General features: G+C 44.0%; 1 protein-coding gene across 3 annotated transcripts in view; it reads right to left on the bottom strand.

The window, feature by feature from the left end:
- USP24 (ubiquitin specific peptidase 24) overlaps positions 1-15,670 on the bottom strand; it is a 134,185-nt gene that overhangs the window by 50,729 nt on the left and 67,786 nt on the right. For all 3 annotated transcript variants that reach the window (XM_032839732.1, XM_032839733.1, XM_032839731.1), the window contains 10 exons: positions 14,298-14,364; positions 14,072-14,182; positions 13,128-13,226; positions 12,862-13,035; positions 8,518-8,603; positions 8,271-8,364; positions 7,097-7,252; positions 3,464-3,561; positions 785-880; positions 434-662 (listed from right to left, as the gene is read on the bottom strand). In XM_032839732.1, coding sequence (XP_032695623.1) covers positions 434-662; positions 785-880; positions 3,464-3,561; positions 7,097-7,252; positions 8,271-8,364; positions 8,518-8,603; positions 12,862-13,035; positions 13,128-13,226; positions 14,072-14,182; positions 14,298-14,364 — 1,210 coding nt within the window. The remainder of the gene's footprint in view (positions 1-433; positions 663-784; positions 881-3,463; positions 3,562-7,096; positions 7,253-8,270; positions 8,365-8,517; positions 8,604-12,861; positions 13,036-13,127; positions 13,227-14,071; positions 14,183-14,297; positions 14,365-15,670) is intronic.

A 15,670-nucleotide genomic window follows, 5' to 3' on the forward strand; every position in this document is an offset into this window, starting at 1 on the left:
GTGAACGACCCCGTGACCCTCCCTACAAGGCTCTGTTCTCTCTAGATTTGCTCACACCTGCACTCTTGAGGGAACAACTCTCCATGCTTCTCTGTCACCTCATCTAGCTCTAAGGCCTGGTGCAAATGCCACCTCCTAGGTAAAATCGTCCACGACAGCCACGGGTGAAAGCAACTGTTCCACCTCCCCTGAAGGCCTACGAATGTTCTGGCCTTGTAGCTCTCCTATAACCCCGGATACTTCCCACCTTGAATTACAGCGATTTCTGCCTTGCTGGTCTCTCTTCGGCTCACTGCAGGTTCCGTGAAGGCTACATTCGTGTCAAGAAATTTTATGTGTGCACAGCCCCTCCCTATAACAGGAGGGACTTCTCCTCTCTTGAACACACAAGTCACTTAGGACTTCTCCTCTCTTGAACACACAAGTCACTTACTTGTATTGCAACTCGTGCAGCAGGGATAATTTCCTCGACCCTAATGGAAGACCTGTCAGACACGGACAGCTGTCGGTAGGATGACTTTTCTGGGGTACCACATAAGGACATCTGCCTACTTGTCTGCCGGCTGATGTTTCGGAATGGGCGAGAAGAAAGTGCTTCTATGCCATCTTTGGTGAGGTCCTCATCTAATAATGTGGGCATTGTTTGTCCCACAAGTAAAAACCTGCAAAGGAGACAAAAAGCTAGACTTATCTGAGGTCATTTCACACTATTCAATATGAGCATTTGGGAAAAGAAATAAAGGGCAGTACTGCCTTGTGAGACTAAGATGTTGTATTTACGTACCTGGCAAGTTGTAGACAGATGGAGTAAACTCCCTGCCTGGTCTCATAGTCCACCTCTGATGGGATGGAGTCCCTCTGCATGACATTTACAACCAAGCTGAAAAGAAAAGAAAAAGGCAGGATATTAATAAAGATTTCATTTCTTTCATAGGAAATTTTCTGTAACTAATTTAATTGTTCATGTAAATGTTATCATTTACTTAAAATTTCTAGAAGAGCCTTCTATATGCACAAACCTTACATGTTTCTACCATAACAATTTCCTATGATACCCGTAACTCTTGGTCTACGTAGAGTCAGAGTCCTTGCTTAGCCAAAAGGTAGAGTGTTTGGATTGTCCTCCTTCTCATTCACTGGTGTGAGTTCACGGATTCTCCACGATCTCATTACCAGAAGAACTACCAATTAGAAAACATTATCTAGATTTGGTATATTCAATAAAGCTTATTTTCACATCCACTACCACCTCTCTTATTAAAAAAGCTTCCTAACTGTTCTTCCTGCTCCCAACTCTGACCTCTCCACCCTCAAAATCTATTCTCAAAAGATCAATCAGAATGACCCTTTTAAAATATTCAGCCAGATCATGGAGCTCCTCCTCTGCACAAACCCTCTAATGGCTTCCTACTTCCTAGAGAGAAGAAAAGGCAGAGTCTTGCCAGAAACCTGTAACCTGTAAGACCCATAAGCTGACGTCTGGTATGCCTGGAACCTCATGTCAGCTACTCTGCCTCCCTCCCACTATTCCAGCCGCATGGGCCTGCTGGTCTCTGAAGGCACTGGGTCTGTCTTGCGCAGGGACACAATAGCTGCTCCTCTGGATGGCTTTCCCCCAGGGATTCCCAAGTCTCCCTTCCTCACCTCCTTCACATCTTTGTAAAAATGTCACCCCATCAGTGAAACTTTCCCTGATCACCCTACTGAAAATCACAACCCTGTCCACTCCCTCTTGTCTTATTTTTCTCTATATCACCTGCTGGCATATGCTTTTACCTTTACCTCTTTACTGCTTCTCTCCCCTCCACACAGTACGCTTCACAAGCACGTGGAGTGCTTTCTGATCTGTTCGCTGCTCTGTTCTCAGTGCTCAGAACACTGCCTGGCATGCAGATTAACTGACATGCAGAACTAAGCCAGCAGTAAATATGGCTTTATTCCAGAGCTCTGTGATTGGGAGTATCGGAAATGAGTTTTCACTGAGAATACCTCTGCGATTCTGAAAATGAAATCAAGCTCCGGGCAGAAGGCCTTCCACCGGCTTGGGGCTTCTTTCAGCCCCACTCCCTTTATCTCTTTGGGTCTTGGCCCAGCCTCTTCCCCGCCAGGCCTCCCAGGGGAATTCCTGCAACTGTCCTCCAGCCTTCCCTCCTTCCTCGCCCGAGGAAATGCAGGCCTGCTTCTTTCCAGGGCAGGAGAACTTGGCCCTATGACTATCCCTTTTCCTTTGATCTTTCTTTAGTCAGCCTGCAAAGACAACCTAGGCTTCCCTAAGGTAAAAGCAAAACAGAAAAGCAATCTTTCCCCTCAGTTGTTCTCCCCTTCTAGTCACCGTCACCCCTGCCCTGTGTCCCCCACGTCTCTGATGCCACTCTCCGCTCCTCACTTCATGTGCCTCAACTGCGTTCATCTCTCTCTGTGTCCCATGTCCTCCGTCCTCCTCCAACGTGGACTGAATGTTCCCCGTTCCCTCCCTCTCCTACGCAAGGAATTACAGGGTTGTTGATACATTTCCTCCCCTATTTCTAGACATAAAGACTTGCCTACGTTACCTTATAAATCTTGGTTACTGCTGCCCAACATTCACCACTGACACTCTTCTCAAGGCCACTGCATGGCTCTCCCTGCCTCCTTCTCTCCCACTTTTTTTATTCATCGTCTCCACTGCAGCCAAAGTGATTGTGCCAAGCAACTCCTGGCTTTGAAACCTCCGTTTTCCCATGGTCTATACACGAATGTTGAAATTCCTCAAGGTGACCCTTCCTACATACTTCTCTCCTTCATCCTTTGCTCTAGCCTCCCAGGCAATGATGGCTCCCAAGACAGGCCACACACCATGGTGCTTTTACTCATCCCACCCCCTCTGGCTTAGTGTGCCCTTTCCCCGTGAAATACTGCTCCTGCTCTTTTCTCAATTCCCAGCTCAAACGTCCTCTCCTAATCTTATTATCTCATGAAAATGTCACCGTTTTAAGTGCACTCTTCCATCACCCCTACCTGCCTCCTACCCAAAGCACTTTTTATGAGCCTGTTTTGATATCTGTAGTAAAGGTTTATTATTCTTTGTTAAATCATGAGGCTCTAGGAGCAGGAATGAGATCTAAGTTATTTCTGCATTGCCAGCACTAATAAGGCCTTACAAAACCATTACCAGGAATCAAATTTGCCCGGTGTCAGACTGATGCGGGATCAGCGGAAACAGATCTGCTTCCTCTCCTCTCCTCAGGAATTTCTCCCACTACCGGAGGGAAGGAGATGTGCTTCCGCCAGTTCCTCAAATAACCAAAACTCATAAAATGAATTTAAGTGTTCCAAAGACTGAAATACCATTCCTTCTTCTTATAACTCTCATGACACTTCACACAACACCTTACAGGAATCACCAAGGCCCGGCAGGAGAAATTATTCACAATAACTTTATTCATTCTTTGCAATTCATTTGACTTTACAGTGAAACTCTAACCTCAATCCTCCTGCTTTGAGGAAGTTCTCACAGAAGGATTTTGCACAGTTTCTTGCCATGTCATCGTCAGCTGTTGGCATGAGTTTGGAGCTTAGAACCTTGAAAACAGAAAGGCACAATTAGATAGTTCAAATAGATAGTCATTTTCAGCAGAAATGACTCCCTCGCTAAGTAAAACAACCCAATAACTGGAGTCTGAGTATCAGTAAGTGCTGCATATTATTTCCCTGCCCGCCCCCAGGAGGAGGAGGCTGACGCTTCACAATTGAACTAATCGTGTTTTCCAAGTTCTATTTAGTTAGCAAGAAAAATCTGTTTTGTTGTAGAAAGCTTGTATGTTCTTTTTAGGAAACTAGCAAAGCTGGATGTCTCAGGCTTAGATAAGATGATGTGGTATGTTAGACATATTTTTGAAAAAGTAGGTTAAGTTTTCTGTAAAATAGCCCATTCCTTAAAAATGCTAGCTGAGGGGTGCCTGGGTGGCTCAGTTAGTGAAGCATCTGCCTTCAGCTCAGGTCATGATCTCTGGGTCCTGGGATGCAGCTCCGCTGTTGGGCTCTCTACTCAGAGGGGAGTCTGCTTGTCCTTCTCCCGCCGCCCTGGACCCTGCTTGTGCACTCTCTCTCTCAAATAAATAAAATCTTCAAAAAAAAAAAAAAAAAGCTAGATGAGCCAATAATGATTCTGAAACTCCTACTATTTACTGACCACATACAACACAGTAGGCATAAAAGGAAGTTCTTACATGAGGTATGTATTTTACTTTACAAGCAAAGACTGAGACCCAAAAGGCTAAGTGACCTCGAACCCAGATGTGCCTCCCTCCTAAATCCCTGTCCCCATTTTGGCACTGACATATGTACCTAAAGGAAAAAACTGAAAATTCTGGTATGGCAGATAACTTATGAAATACTTAGTAGGAGGGCGCCTGGGTGGCTCAGTGGGTTAAGCTGCTGCCTTCGGCTCGGGTCATGATCTCAGGGTCCTGGGATCGAGCCCCGCATCGGGCTCTCTGCTCAGCAGGGAGCCTGCTTCCTCCTCTCTCTCTGCCTGCCTCTCTGCCTGCTTTGTGATCTCTGTCAAATAAATAAATAAAATCTTTAAAAAAAAAAAAAAAAGAAATACTTAGTAGGGGCGCCTGGGTGGCTCAGTGGGTTAAAGCCTCTGCCTTCGGCTCAGGTCATGATCCCAGGGTCCTGGGATCGAGCCCCATGTCCGGCTCTCTGCTCAGCGGGGAGCCTGCTTCCCTTCCTTTCTCTCTGGCTGCCTCTCTGCCTACCTGTGATCTCTGTCTGTCAAATAAATAAATAAAATCTTAAAAAAAAAAAAAAGAAATACTTAGTAAATACTTATTAAGTATTTAGCAACCAACTGCTTATTTGGTTGTTATGATTTAAAAATTAAGGAAAAAGAAAAGGAACCCACTGCCTCAATTTTTCCAAGGTTTTAAAAACATACACTCAGGAGCGCCTGGGTGGCTCAGTGGGTTAAGCCTTTGCCTTTGGCTCAGGTCATGATCTCAGGGTCCTGGGATAGAGCCCCACATCAGGCTCTCTGCTCAGCAGGGAGCCTGCTTCCTCCTCCCCCTCTCTCTGCCTGCCTCTCTGCCTACGTGTGATCTCTGTCTGTCAAATAAATAAATAAAATCTTAAAAAAAATAGATACACTCAAGATCCTTTTCTATTCTGGCAAAGGTTTCTATGAATTTTTTTCTTCCTAAGTATTCTTTGGGAAACAGGCTCGTCAGTCTCAGATTATCAGCACTGCGTGGGAGGAAGGGAGCCCTCTGCTTTTCTAACCCTTCCTGTGAGTTGACAGCCACATACATGTATTCCCCATTTTTAATGGACAGCAATTTAGTGAAGGTGGAAGATTTCTTCAAAGGAATAAGTATCTGGAACAGCCACTTTAAAGCTTCCTAGTAGGCAAATGTAACTTGAAGACTAAAATGCAAAGAAATTAACCTTTCAGGGTTCAGTAAAAAGAAGTGCTTTAAAAAAAAAAAAGATTTTTAAAGATTTACTTAAGAGAAAGAGAGAGAAAGAGATCATGAACAGGAAGGGCAGAGGAAAAGAGACTCTCAAGCAGACACTGAGCACAAAGCCCAATGTGGGGCTCCATCTCACAACCCTGAGATCAGGATCTGAGCCTAAACTGAGTCGGACACTTAATTGACTAAGCCACCCAGGTGCCCCAAAATGAGTGCTTTTGAAAGTGTTCAGTTTTCCAAATGTTTTGTGTTGTCTAAAGCAAAAATAACAAAAACAAAACATAACCCATAGCCCCCCGCCAAACACAAACAACCTCTCAAAGGAATTCCCACTTAATCAAAAGTCCTGAAATTGTGCTGGAGGTATTTTACTACTATTGGCCTTTGGCTCTAAGATAATGCAATCCAGGTAGTTAATGACAAGTGAGACTCATGGTTGGACCACTCTGCTCTTCTGGGTGCTCTCAATGTGAGTGTTAAGGTTTACACCTTAACTTTTTTTAAGACAACCATTCAAAACCAAATGACAAATCTGGCAGGTATTGCAAAATTTATAAGCTTAAACTGGCCAAAAATTTCTGGGCAATTTTCTGTCTTAAAATATCATATACATGTATTTTTCAATGCCCACATTAAATAAAGACAAGCTTTCTTTTAAAAACATTTACTAAATATTTTCTCCTTTTGAGCCCAACACATTTCTTCCCAAGAATGATTACTTTAAGGCCAATATGAAAGAGCACAGCTTGACCACAAGAGCAACAAGTGATGCAGAAGAATGAATGAATATATTTATGTACTAAATTAGACCCCCAGATGAAATAAAACTTGGGGCAAAGCAAAATCACTTAGGGCTTTATTTCCTCCAGACTTAAAATGGCAAGAAGGTCTAACCTCTCACCCTCCAAGACTAGAGTGTTTCTACCTGCTCACTCTCCCCCATTGCCCGTTACCACTCTGCTCTCACGACTCAGAGTACGCAGCCTCTCTTAGATCTTACTCAACATCATGGAGCAGATACCCTGTCTTTTCAACTGTACTCCTTTAACTACCACAATGACTTGCAGACACTAAAGAGTAAATGTTTATTGAACTAAATCTACTAGTTTAAAGCCACTTTTTGGAAAGAGGGTAATAAAAATATTCTTTTGCTTAAATTCTTCCAAAAGCTTTTTTTTTTTAAACCCTGAAATGATAAAGTTAATGTATTTTCTGACAAACTCCTCACAGCTTCATTATGAAAACAAATTACAATCGTTTTTTAAAGTTAGGATGCATTCAATAACAAGAAGGCTGAGGATAACAACTGTATTAAATAGACTCGCTAAACTTCCAGAGGAAGAGAATGGCATATTTTATTACATAAGGCTTCCTCATTATTAATTTACAAGTGGTTTTGTGAGTTTAACAGTGCGCACAGGAATAAAGTGGAAAAAACAAACAAACAAAAAAAAACTAAGCCTTTTCTAAGCCCAGGAAAACCCAAGATGGTTCAGTTTATGTTCTGTCTTTTACGTTTTTTTCCCCAAAACTAACTTTTTCACAGATCATCCAATAAAAATACTTATCTCTGACATCTAAAACATGAATGTGCAAACAAAAACAGCTCGGATGAAATGAAAAAAAAAAATGAGACTTCTTACTTCCAAATTGTAGAGCACTCTGAAGGTGGACATTCCTGGAGCAAAGGACCGAAACAGACTTTCCAAAATCGAGCTGGCACTTGGCTGATGCTGCTGCTTGGAGGCCAGGGATGGAGACTTTGAGGACTGAGAACTCGTTTCAGACAGTAATGTCTTCTGAGGTTTTACAGCATGAAAACAAAGGATGTATGTGTTAAAAGCACAAGTTAAAGAGAAACATACCTCAGTGTGCACTCTAATGTTCTCCTCCTCTTTAATATAATCGCACCAAAGTGATTTCCTACAAATTAACCTCAAGGACACATCACTTGATAATCATTAACAAAAGATCGAATTCCATCACACATCTCGACCCTACAGGAACCCTTCTGAGAGTGTCTTCTAGGTAACACTACCAAGGTCGCTTTTATTTGTTTCTGTGTTTTACAAATCTCTACTACTAAGTACTGATAATAAAATTATTAACTTGTAGGAGCTCTGAACATGTTTTTAGCTAGCACTAGTGATAGATTTTGCGGTTGGTTACATTCGTTTTTTTCTTCTCCCTGCAAATACCTAAGCCGTGTATGACCACACTAGGAGCTGACGAAACTTCAACCACTGAAACAAGTTTGTACCATAGTGCTAACAACTCTGTTCTACGTGAATTTATTCTGAGAACATAATTAAACAACATTATAGGCAGAATATAATTTTAATACACATAATAAAATTTTTGAGGAAGAACATTCTAGAAATTGAGATGAACTTTAAATATCAACTGTGGAAAAAAATTAAATGATAATATAATTAAGCAAGCAACTCAAACACAGGCAACAACCACATTCGGAGAGCTGTCATGACAGAAGAAAAATGTCTCCACTGAATCAGGACTAGAGTCTGATCCTGGACAAGACACTTCATCTCTCTGTGCTTCAGTATCTTAATCCAGAAAAAGAAGAACATGGATGTACATGATATTAAAGGCTCTCCCAATTCTAAAATTTGATGTCATTATTGACTCTAGGTCTTTTAAAAGTCTACATGAAGTTCTGATTTCCATTCACAACAAAGGTATTTTTTTTAAAGAAGAGCTGTTACGGGGTACCATATGGCCTGAAAGTGATTTCAGGTGTATTTTTACTGACTTGTGACATTAAAATTTCCAGGTCACTGAAGTCGAGGACACTCATACCTTTCTTCCCAAGGAATCAAGTTGATCCAGGGCTTCCTGAATGGCTGGGTCAGTGGGTATCAAGAGCAGCAGCTTTCGTACTCGTAGAGTTATCCTGAAATTTTGCAAATACAAATTTTTCAACATTAGCCAGTTTCAAAACCAAAGTCATTTGTTCCCGACAAATGTAAAGTCAAGTCAAAATGTACTTAGTTCCCTAACCTTAATAACTTTCTCTCTTTCAAGCCTCATACATGTTTATATTTACCTTGGCTCCTCCAGATTGGCAAGCTGGTAAAGCATGTCAAACACATTACATACGAGTGCCATCACAACGCCAGGGAGGGATTTCTCCTGAGGGAAAAAAGCATACTGTAAATACAAACTCACAAAAACATATTCTCTTTTTCTCATCAAATATGCCAACAATAAAATTACAACTTCTGAAAGAGTAGCTGCCACAAAGCTTGAGGGGAGCAGTGTGCTCACCTGAGGAACAGAGACTGGTGGGACCACAGCCTTCTAGAGACTGTTACCTGGGCTCTCCCCATCCACCTGCTGGTGAGGGGTTAAGGTGCCAAAAGGCAGGCAGTGGAAGAGAAGTAAAATGATGGGCAGGTACAATTAATAGAATGGACAGCAGACTCCACTGAAAGCTGATCAGAGCTCGTCAGGAGCAAACAAGGCAATGACTGATTGAAAAGCAAAATGAAAGTAGTACATGGATATACACACTCCAGACAACAGGTAGAAGAAGCTTAAATGTGACTAAAGTACTATTTTCTGAATATAAAGATAAGAAACTGGATGTCACTGTAGATTGTCACATATAAGGGAACATTTTTTAATAAATTTCAGATAAACAGGAGACGATTTGGAAATGTTAAGCTTGAAGATGCTACTATGTGCAGGTGTACTGCGGATATCACAGATTCACAACCAGACCACGGTGAGAAAGCAAATATTGCAAGAGTAAAATGAAATTTTTTTGGTTTCTCAGTGGATATTAAGTTTATGCTACAGTCTATTAAGAGTACAGTAGCACCGTGTCTAAAACAATGTATATGTCTTAATTAAAAAGGACTTTATTGCTAAAGAACGTTACCCATCATCTGAGCTTTCGGCAAGTTGTGATCTTTCTGCTGGGCGGGGGAGCTTGTCTCGGTGGTGATGGCTGCCCATGGATACGGTTGGCTGCGGCAGTTCCTTAGAATTAGACCACCGGGAAGTTGGCTTCATCGACTGACTCTTCCTTCCAAGAACGATTTCTCTGTAGCACGCGATGCTGTTTGATAGCATTTTACCCACAGAACTTCTTTCAAAATTGGAGTCAGTTCTCTGAGACCCTGCTGCTGCTACATGAACCATGTGATATTGTGAATCCTCTGGTGTCATTTCAACCACCTTCACGACATCTTCACCGGGAGTAGATTCCCTCCCAGGAAACCACCTTCTTTGTTCATCTGTAAGAACCAACTGCTCACCCTCAAGTTTTACCCTTAGAGGGCGGCCGCGCAGTCCCGCCTTCAGCCTCCGCTTCCCGTTCTCTTGCTCCTTCTGCCCCATCTGCAGTCATTTCCTCCCTGACGTCCTGACCCCTCAGCGTCTCCCATGAGGGCTGGAACCAACTTCTTCCAAACTCCTGCTCATGTGGCTATCCTGACCTCTTCCCATGAATCACGGATGTTCTAGGATGGTGAATCCTTTCCGGAAGGTTTTTATTTCACTTTGCCCAGAGCCACCAGAGGAATCACTGCGGCAGTGACAGCCTTATGAACTGAATTTCTTAATCAGAAGGCCGGAATGACTCCGTGATCCATGGGCCACAGAACGGATGCCGTGTCAGAGGCATTTGAACACTTACCTCGTCCATCTCCATCAGGGCTCTTGGGTGACCAGATGTACTGTCAGTGAGCAGGAATATTTTGAAAGGAATCTTTTTTTTTTCTGGGGATGTCTCAACAGGGGGCTTAAAATACTCAGTAAACCATCTTGTAAACAAGTATGCTGTCATCCAGTCTTCGTTGTTCTGTTTACAGAACTCTAAAGTATAGATTTAGCAAAATTCTTGAGGGTCCCGGGGCTTTATGAAAGGCAAATGGGCACCGGCTTTAATGTAAAGTCAGGAGCTGCATGAGCCCCTCCCACGCGAGTCAGCCCGGCCTTTGAGTCTTTGAGGCCAGGCACTGACTTCTCTGCCGCGGTGCACGTCTCACACGGCATCTTCCCCGACAGAAGGCTGCTCCGTCTACACTGAACATCTGTTGTTCAGTGCATCCACCTTCATGAATGATCCAAGCCGGAACTTCCAGATCACCTGCTGTGGCATCTACACCGGCACTGGCTGCTTCACCCTGCACTTCTACCTTATGGAGGCGGCTTCTTTCCCTAAACCTCACGAACCCACCGCTGCTGCTTCCAACCTTCCTTCTGCAGCTTCCTCACCTCCCTCAGCCTTCACAGAATGGAGGAGGGCTCGGGCCTTGCTCTAGGTCAGACCTGCCTTAAGGGAATGTGGTGGCTGGTTTGCTCTTCTATCGAGACGGCTCACTCACTCTCCACGTGGGCAGTAAGGCTGTTCCACTTTCTTATCATCCGTGTGCTCCCTGGAGCAGCGCTCTCAGTTTCCTGCAGGAACTCTTCCTTTGCTTTCACAGGCGTACTGCTGTGCTGCCTGGCTAGGTGTTTGGTGCAAGAGGCTTCGCTTTTGGCTTCACTAACTCTGCTTCTGACCTGCCTTTCTAAGCTTAATCATTTCTAGCTTTTGATTTAAAGTGAGACGTATAGCTCTTCCTCCCACTTGAACGCTCAGAGGCCATTAGAGTGTTATTAATTGGCCTAATTTCAATACTGTTTGTCTCAGGGAATAAAGGGCCCAAGGAGAGGGAGAGAGATGTGGGAACAGCTAGCTGTGGAGCAGTCAGAACACACATAACATCTCTGAAGTTTGCTGTCTTCCATGGGCATGGTTTGTGGTGCCCCAAAATAATTACAATAGTAACACCACCGATCACTGACCATAGATCATCATGACATGACTTATATATGACAAATATAAGAATGAAAAAGTTTAAAATACTGTGAGAAGTACCAAAATGTGACACAGACACACAAAGTCAGCAAATGCTGTTGGGAAAATGGCAGCAGTGGACTTGGTTGGTACAGAGTTGGCACCAAGTTCGATTTATAAAAAACATACCATGTGCAAAATGCAATGAGTGAAGGCATGCTTGTACACTGTTTCTGCTGTTGATTAACTGTTATACTACTCTGAGTGGGAGCTTTCTTAAATTCTTCCTATTACATAAGTGCAGCCACTTTAAAAAAAAAAAGAAAAGAAAAAACCCATTACACTAATACTAGCCCCGAGGAGTTCTTGAGATCTATAGTAAGTTTATGGTAAGTTAGAAAAAAACGACAGTACACAAAAATCTTCTATTTAGAATTAAAGCAATACATATAACTATGGAAAAAAACCTCACGCGCTGTTTAAGCATCTTTACACGATGTCTGGTGTGATCTTAATTTCTAGACTGATAAAGTGAAGACGCAGAACCAGGCCCATCCTCCGTCTCTGGTACCAAGCTCTGTCCTGACCCACAAATGGTACCAAGTAAATGCGCGGATTCATGGAATCACTGGGCAAATACTTACTATGTTCTAGGCACTCTTTTCGGGGCTGGGGATACAACAATGAGCAAAACAGACAGAAGGCAGCTCTCACAGCGTTTAAGTGTACCTCACCAGGGAGAGAGACATTAAATAAGATAAAACATACACTATGTTAAAGTAAATCAGGAAGGGAGATACGAAGTGCATGGATGGTGTTAAAAATGCAAACAGGATTGCCAAAGAAGGCTCACTGAGAAGGCAACATCCAAGTGAGAGCTGAAGAATGTGAGAGAGGACCACCAGGATACTGGGGAAGAACATTCCAGACACAGGAAGTGCAAGTGCAAAGACCTTACGGAGTCCAAGGACCACGGAGGCCAGTACAGCTAGGGCGGTGGGAGGGAGGGAGGTCGGGGGAGGTGATCTCAGAGAAGTTCCAGGAGATGAGCCCTATAGGGCCCAGCAGACTCTGCCTCCTGCTCTGCGGGAGACGATGCCCTGGAGCACTGGAGCAACACATGTCTGCCGTTCAAGCAGAGCCCAGGCTGCTGGCACTGCACAGAGGAGACACTGAAGCGGTGTTGGGGCAGAGCTGGGAGAGCAGGCCGACATGGCCAAAATCCTTCAGGTGAGGCAGGACAACCGCCTGGACCCATGTGGAAGCCATGGAGGCAGACAAGAGTAGCTAGATTCCAGATGCATTTTGAAGGCAGAGTCGAGGATCCGCAGGACTCGCTCGGCTCTCTCCTTCCTCTCCGGCTACTCTGTCATCTGCCCTGCTGGGTCCTCTCCACCCTCGATCTCTACACAAAGGAGCTCCCTGGCTCCATCCTCTGAGCTCTCCTCTGTCTATGCTTGCTGTTCCCTTTGGAGGAACCTCATCAGTCAGAACTTGTCCAATAGAAAAGGACCCAGCCCACCGAGCCTATGTGGGCCACAGGCCCAAGTATGAAGATGACCAACCTGACCTGCCCGTGGATGCCCCCCGCCACCCCCGTACCTGCTCCATGGCGTACGAGGAGCTGAAGACCCCGCTGCCGCTGCTGCTGGAGCTGGTTGAGGAGTCCGCCGAGCTCCCGGATGGGGTCCCACTGCCTGAAGTCTTCACTGTGAGGATCTGTTCATCAGAAAAGCCCAGCTGGTGGAGGAGCTTTTGATCTTTATTCACCGTCAGCTGCAAAAAGTGGTTTCTTAATTAGCGGGAGGGAAAGGGGGACAAAGGTATGACTGTCATGCTGAAGGGCCAGACGGCTGGCGCAGACCTACCAGACTGTCGTTGGTAAATATCTGTATGTTGTCCACAGGCGAGCACAACTGCTTGGCTATCTTCCACCGCACGCTCCCTATGGTCTCATTACTGTGGGCCTGCATGATCAGATCAAACACCGCTTGTGAGGAGGGACTGGGTGTCGGCCGCCGTTCCAGAAGCTGGGAACATGGAAGAGACCCCACAGACAACTCTCCCCTTTCACAGTAATTCAATGTCCACCTTCCCACCCCTGTACCACCTCGCCATCTCATGGAATCAAATCTTAAGCCCTACTGCAGAGTCTCCACGCTCTCCTGTTCTCTGCACACTCCACCACCACCTACCCTGCCTGTCACCGAACGAGCCACCCAAGTCCCACAGCAGGGCCTCTGTCCCTGCTGCTCCCTTCACTTGGAATGTTCTTCCCCAGAAACTTGCTGTCACTTCATTCCATCTTTGCCCAAATGTCACCATCTCAGAGAGAACTTCCCTGCCCATTTTTTTTTTTTTTGAAGATTTTATTTATTTGATAGAAAGGATGAGAAAAAGAGCATGAGAGGAGAGAGGTCAGAGGGAGAAGCAGATTCCTTGCCAAGCAGGGAGCCTGATGTGGGACTTGATCCTGAGACTCCAGGATTATGACCTGAGACAAAGGCAGCTTAACCAACTGAGCCACCCAGGCGCCCCCCTGCCCATCTTTTTAAGACATTTCACATATATGCACCACTCTCTACCGAATCATCCAGCTTTATTCTTACTCCTTATAAAACCCATTACTAACCGATACTGTATCACACACCTACTTACAGGCTTACCCCATCATTTCCCTTTCACTGCAGGTGTTTAGTCTGAATTTGTTGACCAAATGGCTTGTAGCTCATGCAGCTATCCCAGTCCGCACTGCTCTCGAGAAAGTAACAAGACAATCTGAGAATGGCCCCCGGGCTCAGCGCAAACCTACCTCTACAGTGAAGGTATCTTTGGTAGACTCATACGTAACATTGAGAGTTAAAAGATGTCCGTGAAATGAGGCCCCATGAGGTAGAATAGTTCGTGGGACAGAGTAAAAATCCTTGAAAAAGAAGTCAAGTTAGACGTAGTGCGTCACTGAATTATCTTAGAACACACACCTAACGCAACGAATCTAATGATACAATGATAAAGTGGCTTTAAAAAGACAGGCTTACCTCTATAGTGATCACGTAGCGTTCGGCCAGAAGCAGCAATCTCTCGATTATTACAAGTTTAGTGGATCTACGGATTAAAAAAAATTTTTTTGGAACATATATGAAAAGAATTGCTCGATTCCGGTCTGCTTCACTCAAACCCACACAGTTAGCACTTACTGGTCAAAAGCCAGTTAGCACTCACTGGTCAAAAGCTGAAATCTGCAGAGACTAAACTTCCCCTGCACCCAAGGTGGGGAGAGGGGTGGCTCAACCAGCTTACAGCTGGGACACACCCATAGAGTCAGGGAGGACAGCATCTCTCCTCTCCTGTCTTCTCCTCTCTTTAAACAGCTGTTCTATATATAAAGAGAGGACCTGGGTCTCCAGGTCTATTTGTCCATCAATCCCCAAGAATAAACTATCAGTGAGTTTGAGTCTCATAATCTTACAACTAAAATACACCACATGATTTGGTAAAACATGGACCAAGTGCTACCAAGTTCTGACCTGCCTGAAAATCAGAAGACGAATAAAAGCCAGTAAGTCTACCACAAATAACACCTGCTGTTTTAATGAGCCAGAGGATGAAGAGGAAGTGAAGGATAAACAATTGTTTATCTGGTTTAAAAGAACATTCTGTGTAAGTAAGATATACAGCGTAAGAATTTATTATTCCACTGGTTTTCCAAGTACTTAAGAAGTCATCAGGCATTGAGAGACAACCATCTCTAGAACAGGCAACATATGGCCAGGAAGTGTGGAGCTCTAGCACACCTGAAAATGAGACCTGAGGTCCCTTTTGGTCAGACTCAGGGTGTATTATTAATTATCTGAATTCACAGGACTCCGACATGCAGCAAGCTTATACATTCACAGCTCCATATTTTACGAAAGAGAACATTACACGTGTTAACATCAAGAGATGAAAATCCAAGTGCTCTTAATTGAAACATGTGCTATTCCAGAAAATCTAGGCATTTCAAATACAGGTATTTCTAAATCTGAAAAAAAAAAAAAAAAAAAAAAAAGGTACTACCATTTTCTAACAATTGGTCTGGTTTGCTGATCAGCAGTATTGGAAATTTCACTTTAAAAAGAATTGATTAGGGGCGACAGGATGGCTAAGTGGGTTAAGCCTCTGCCTTTTCAGCTTGGGTCATGATCTCAGGGTCCTGGGATTGAGCCCCGCATCGGGCTCTCTGCTTGGCGGGGAGCCTGCTTCCCTTCCCCCCCACCCCCTCTGCCTACTTGTGATTTCTCTGTTAAATAAATAAATAAAATCTTAAAAAAAAAAAACAAAAAGAATTTATTAAACACATTTTAATAGTTCTGTTAAATACATTTAACAGAGTTCTAAATCCTTTCCAGCTATGGGCAAGACTAGAATTTGA

The sequence above is a fragment of the Lontra canadensis genome, unplaced genomic scaffold (assembly GCF_010015895.1).
Source record: "Lontra canadensis isolate GAN:19392208 unplaced genomic scaffold, GSC_riverotter_1.0 scaffold109, whole genome shotgun sequence".
NCBI lineage: Eukaryota > Metazoa > Chordata > Mammalia > Carnivora > Mustelidae > Lontra > Lontra canadensis.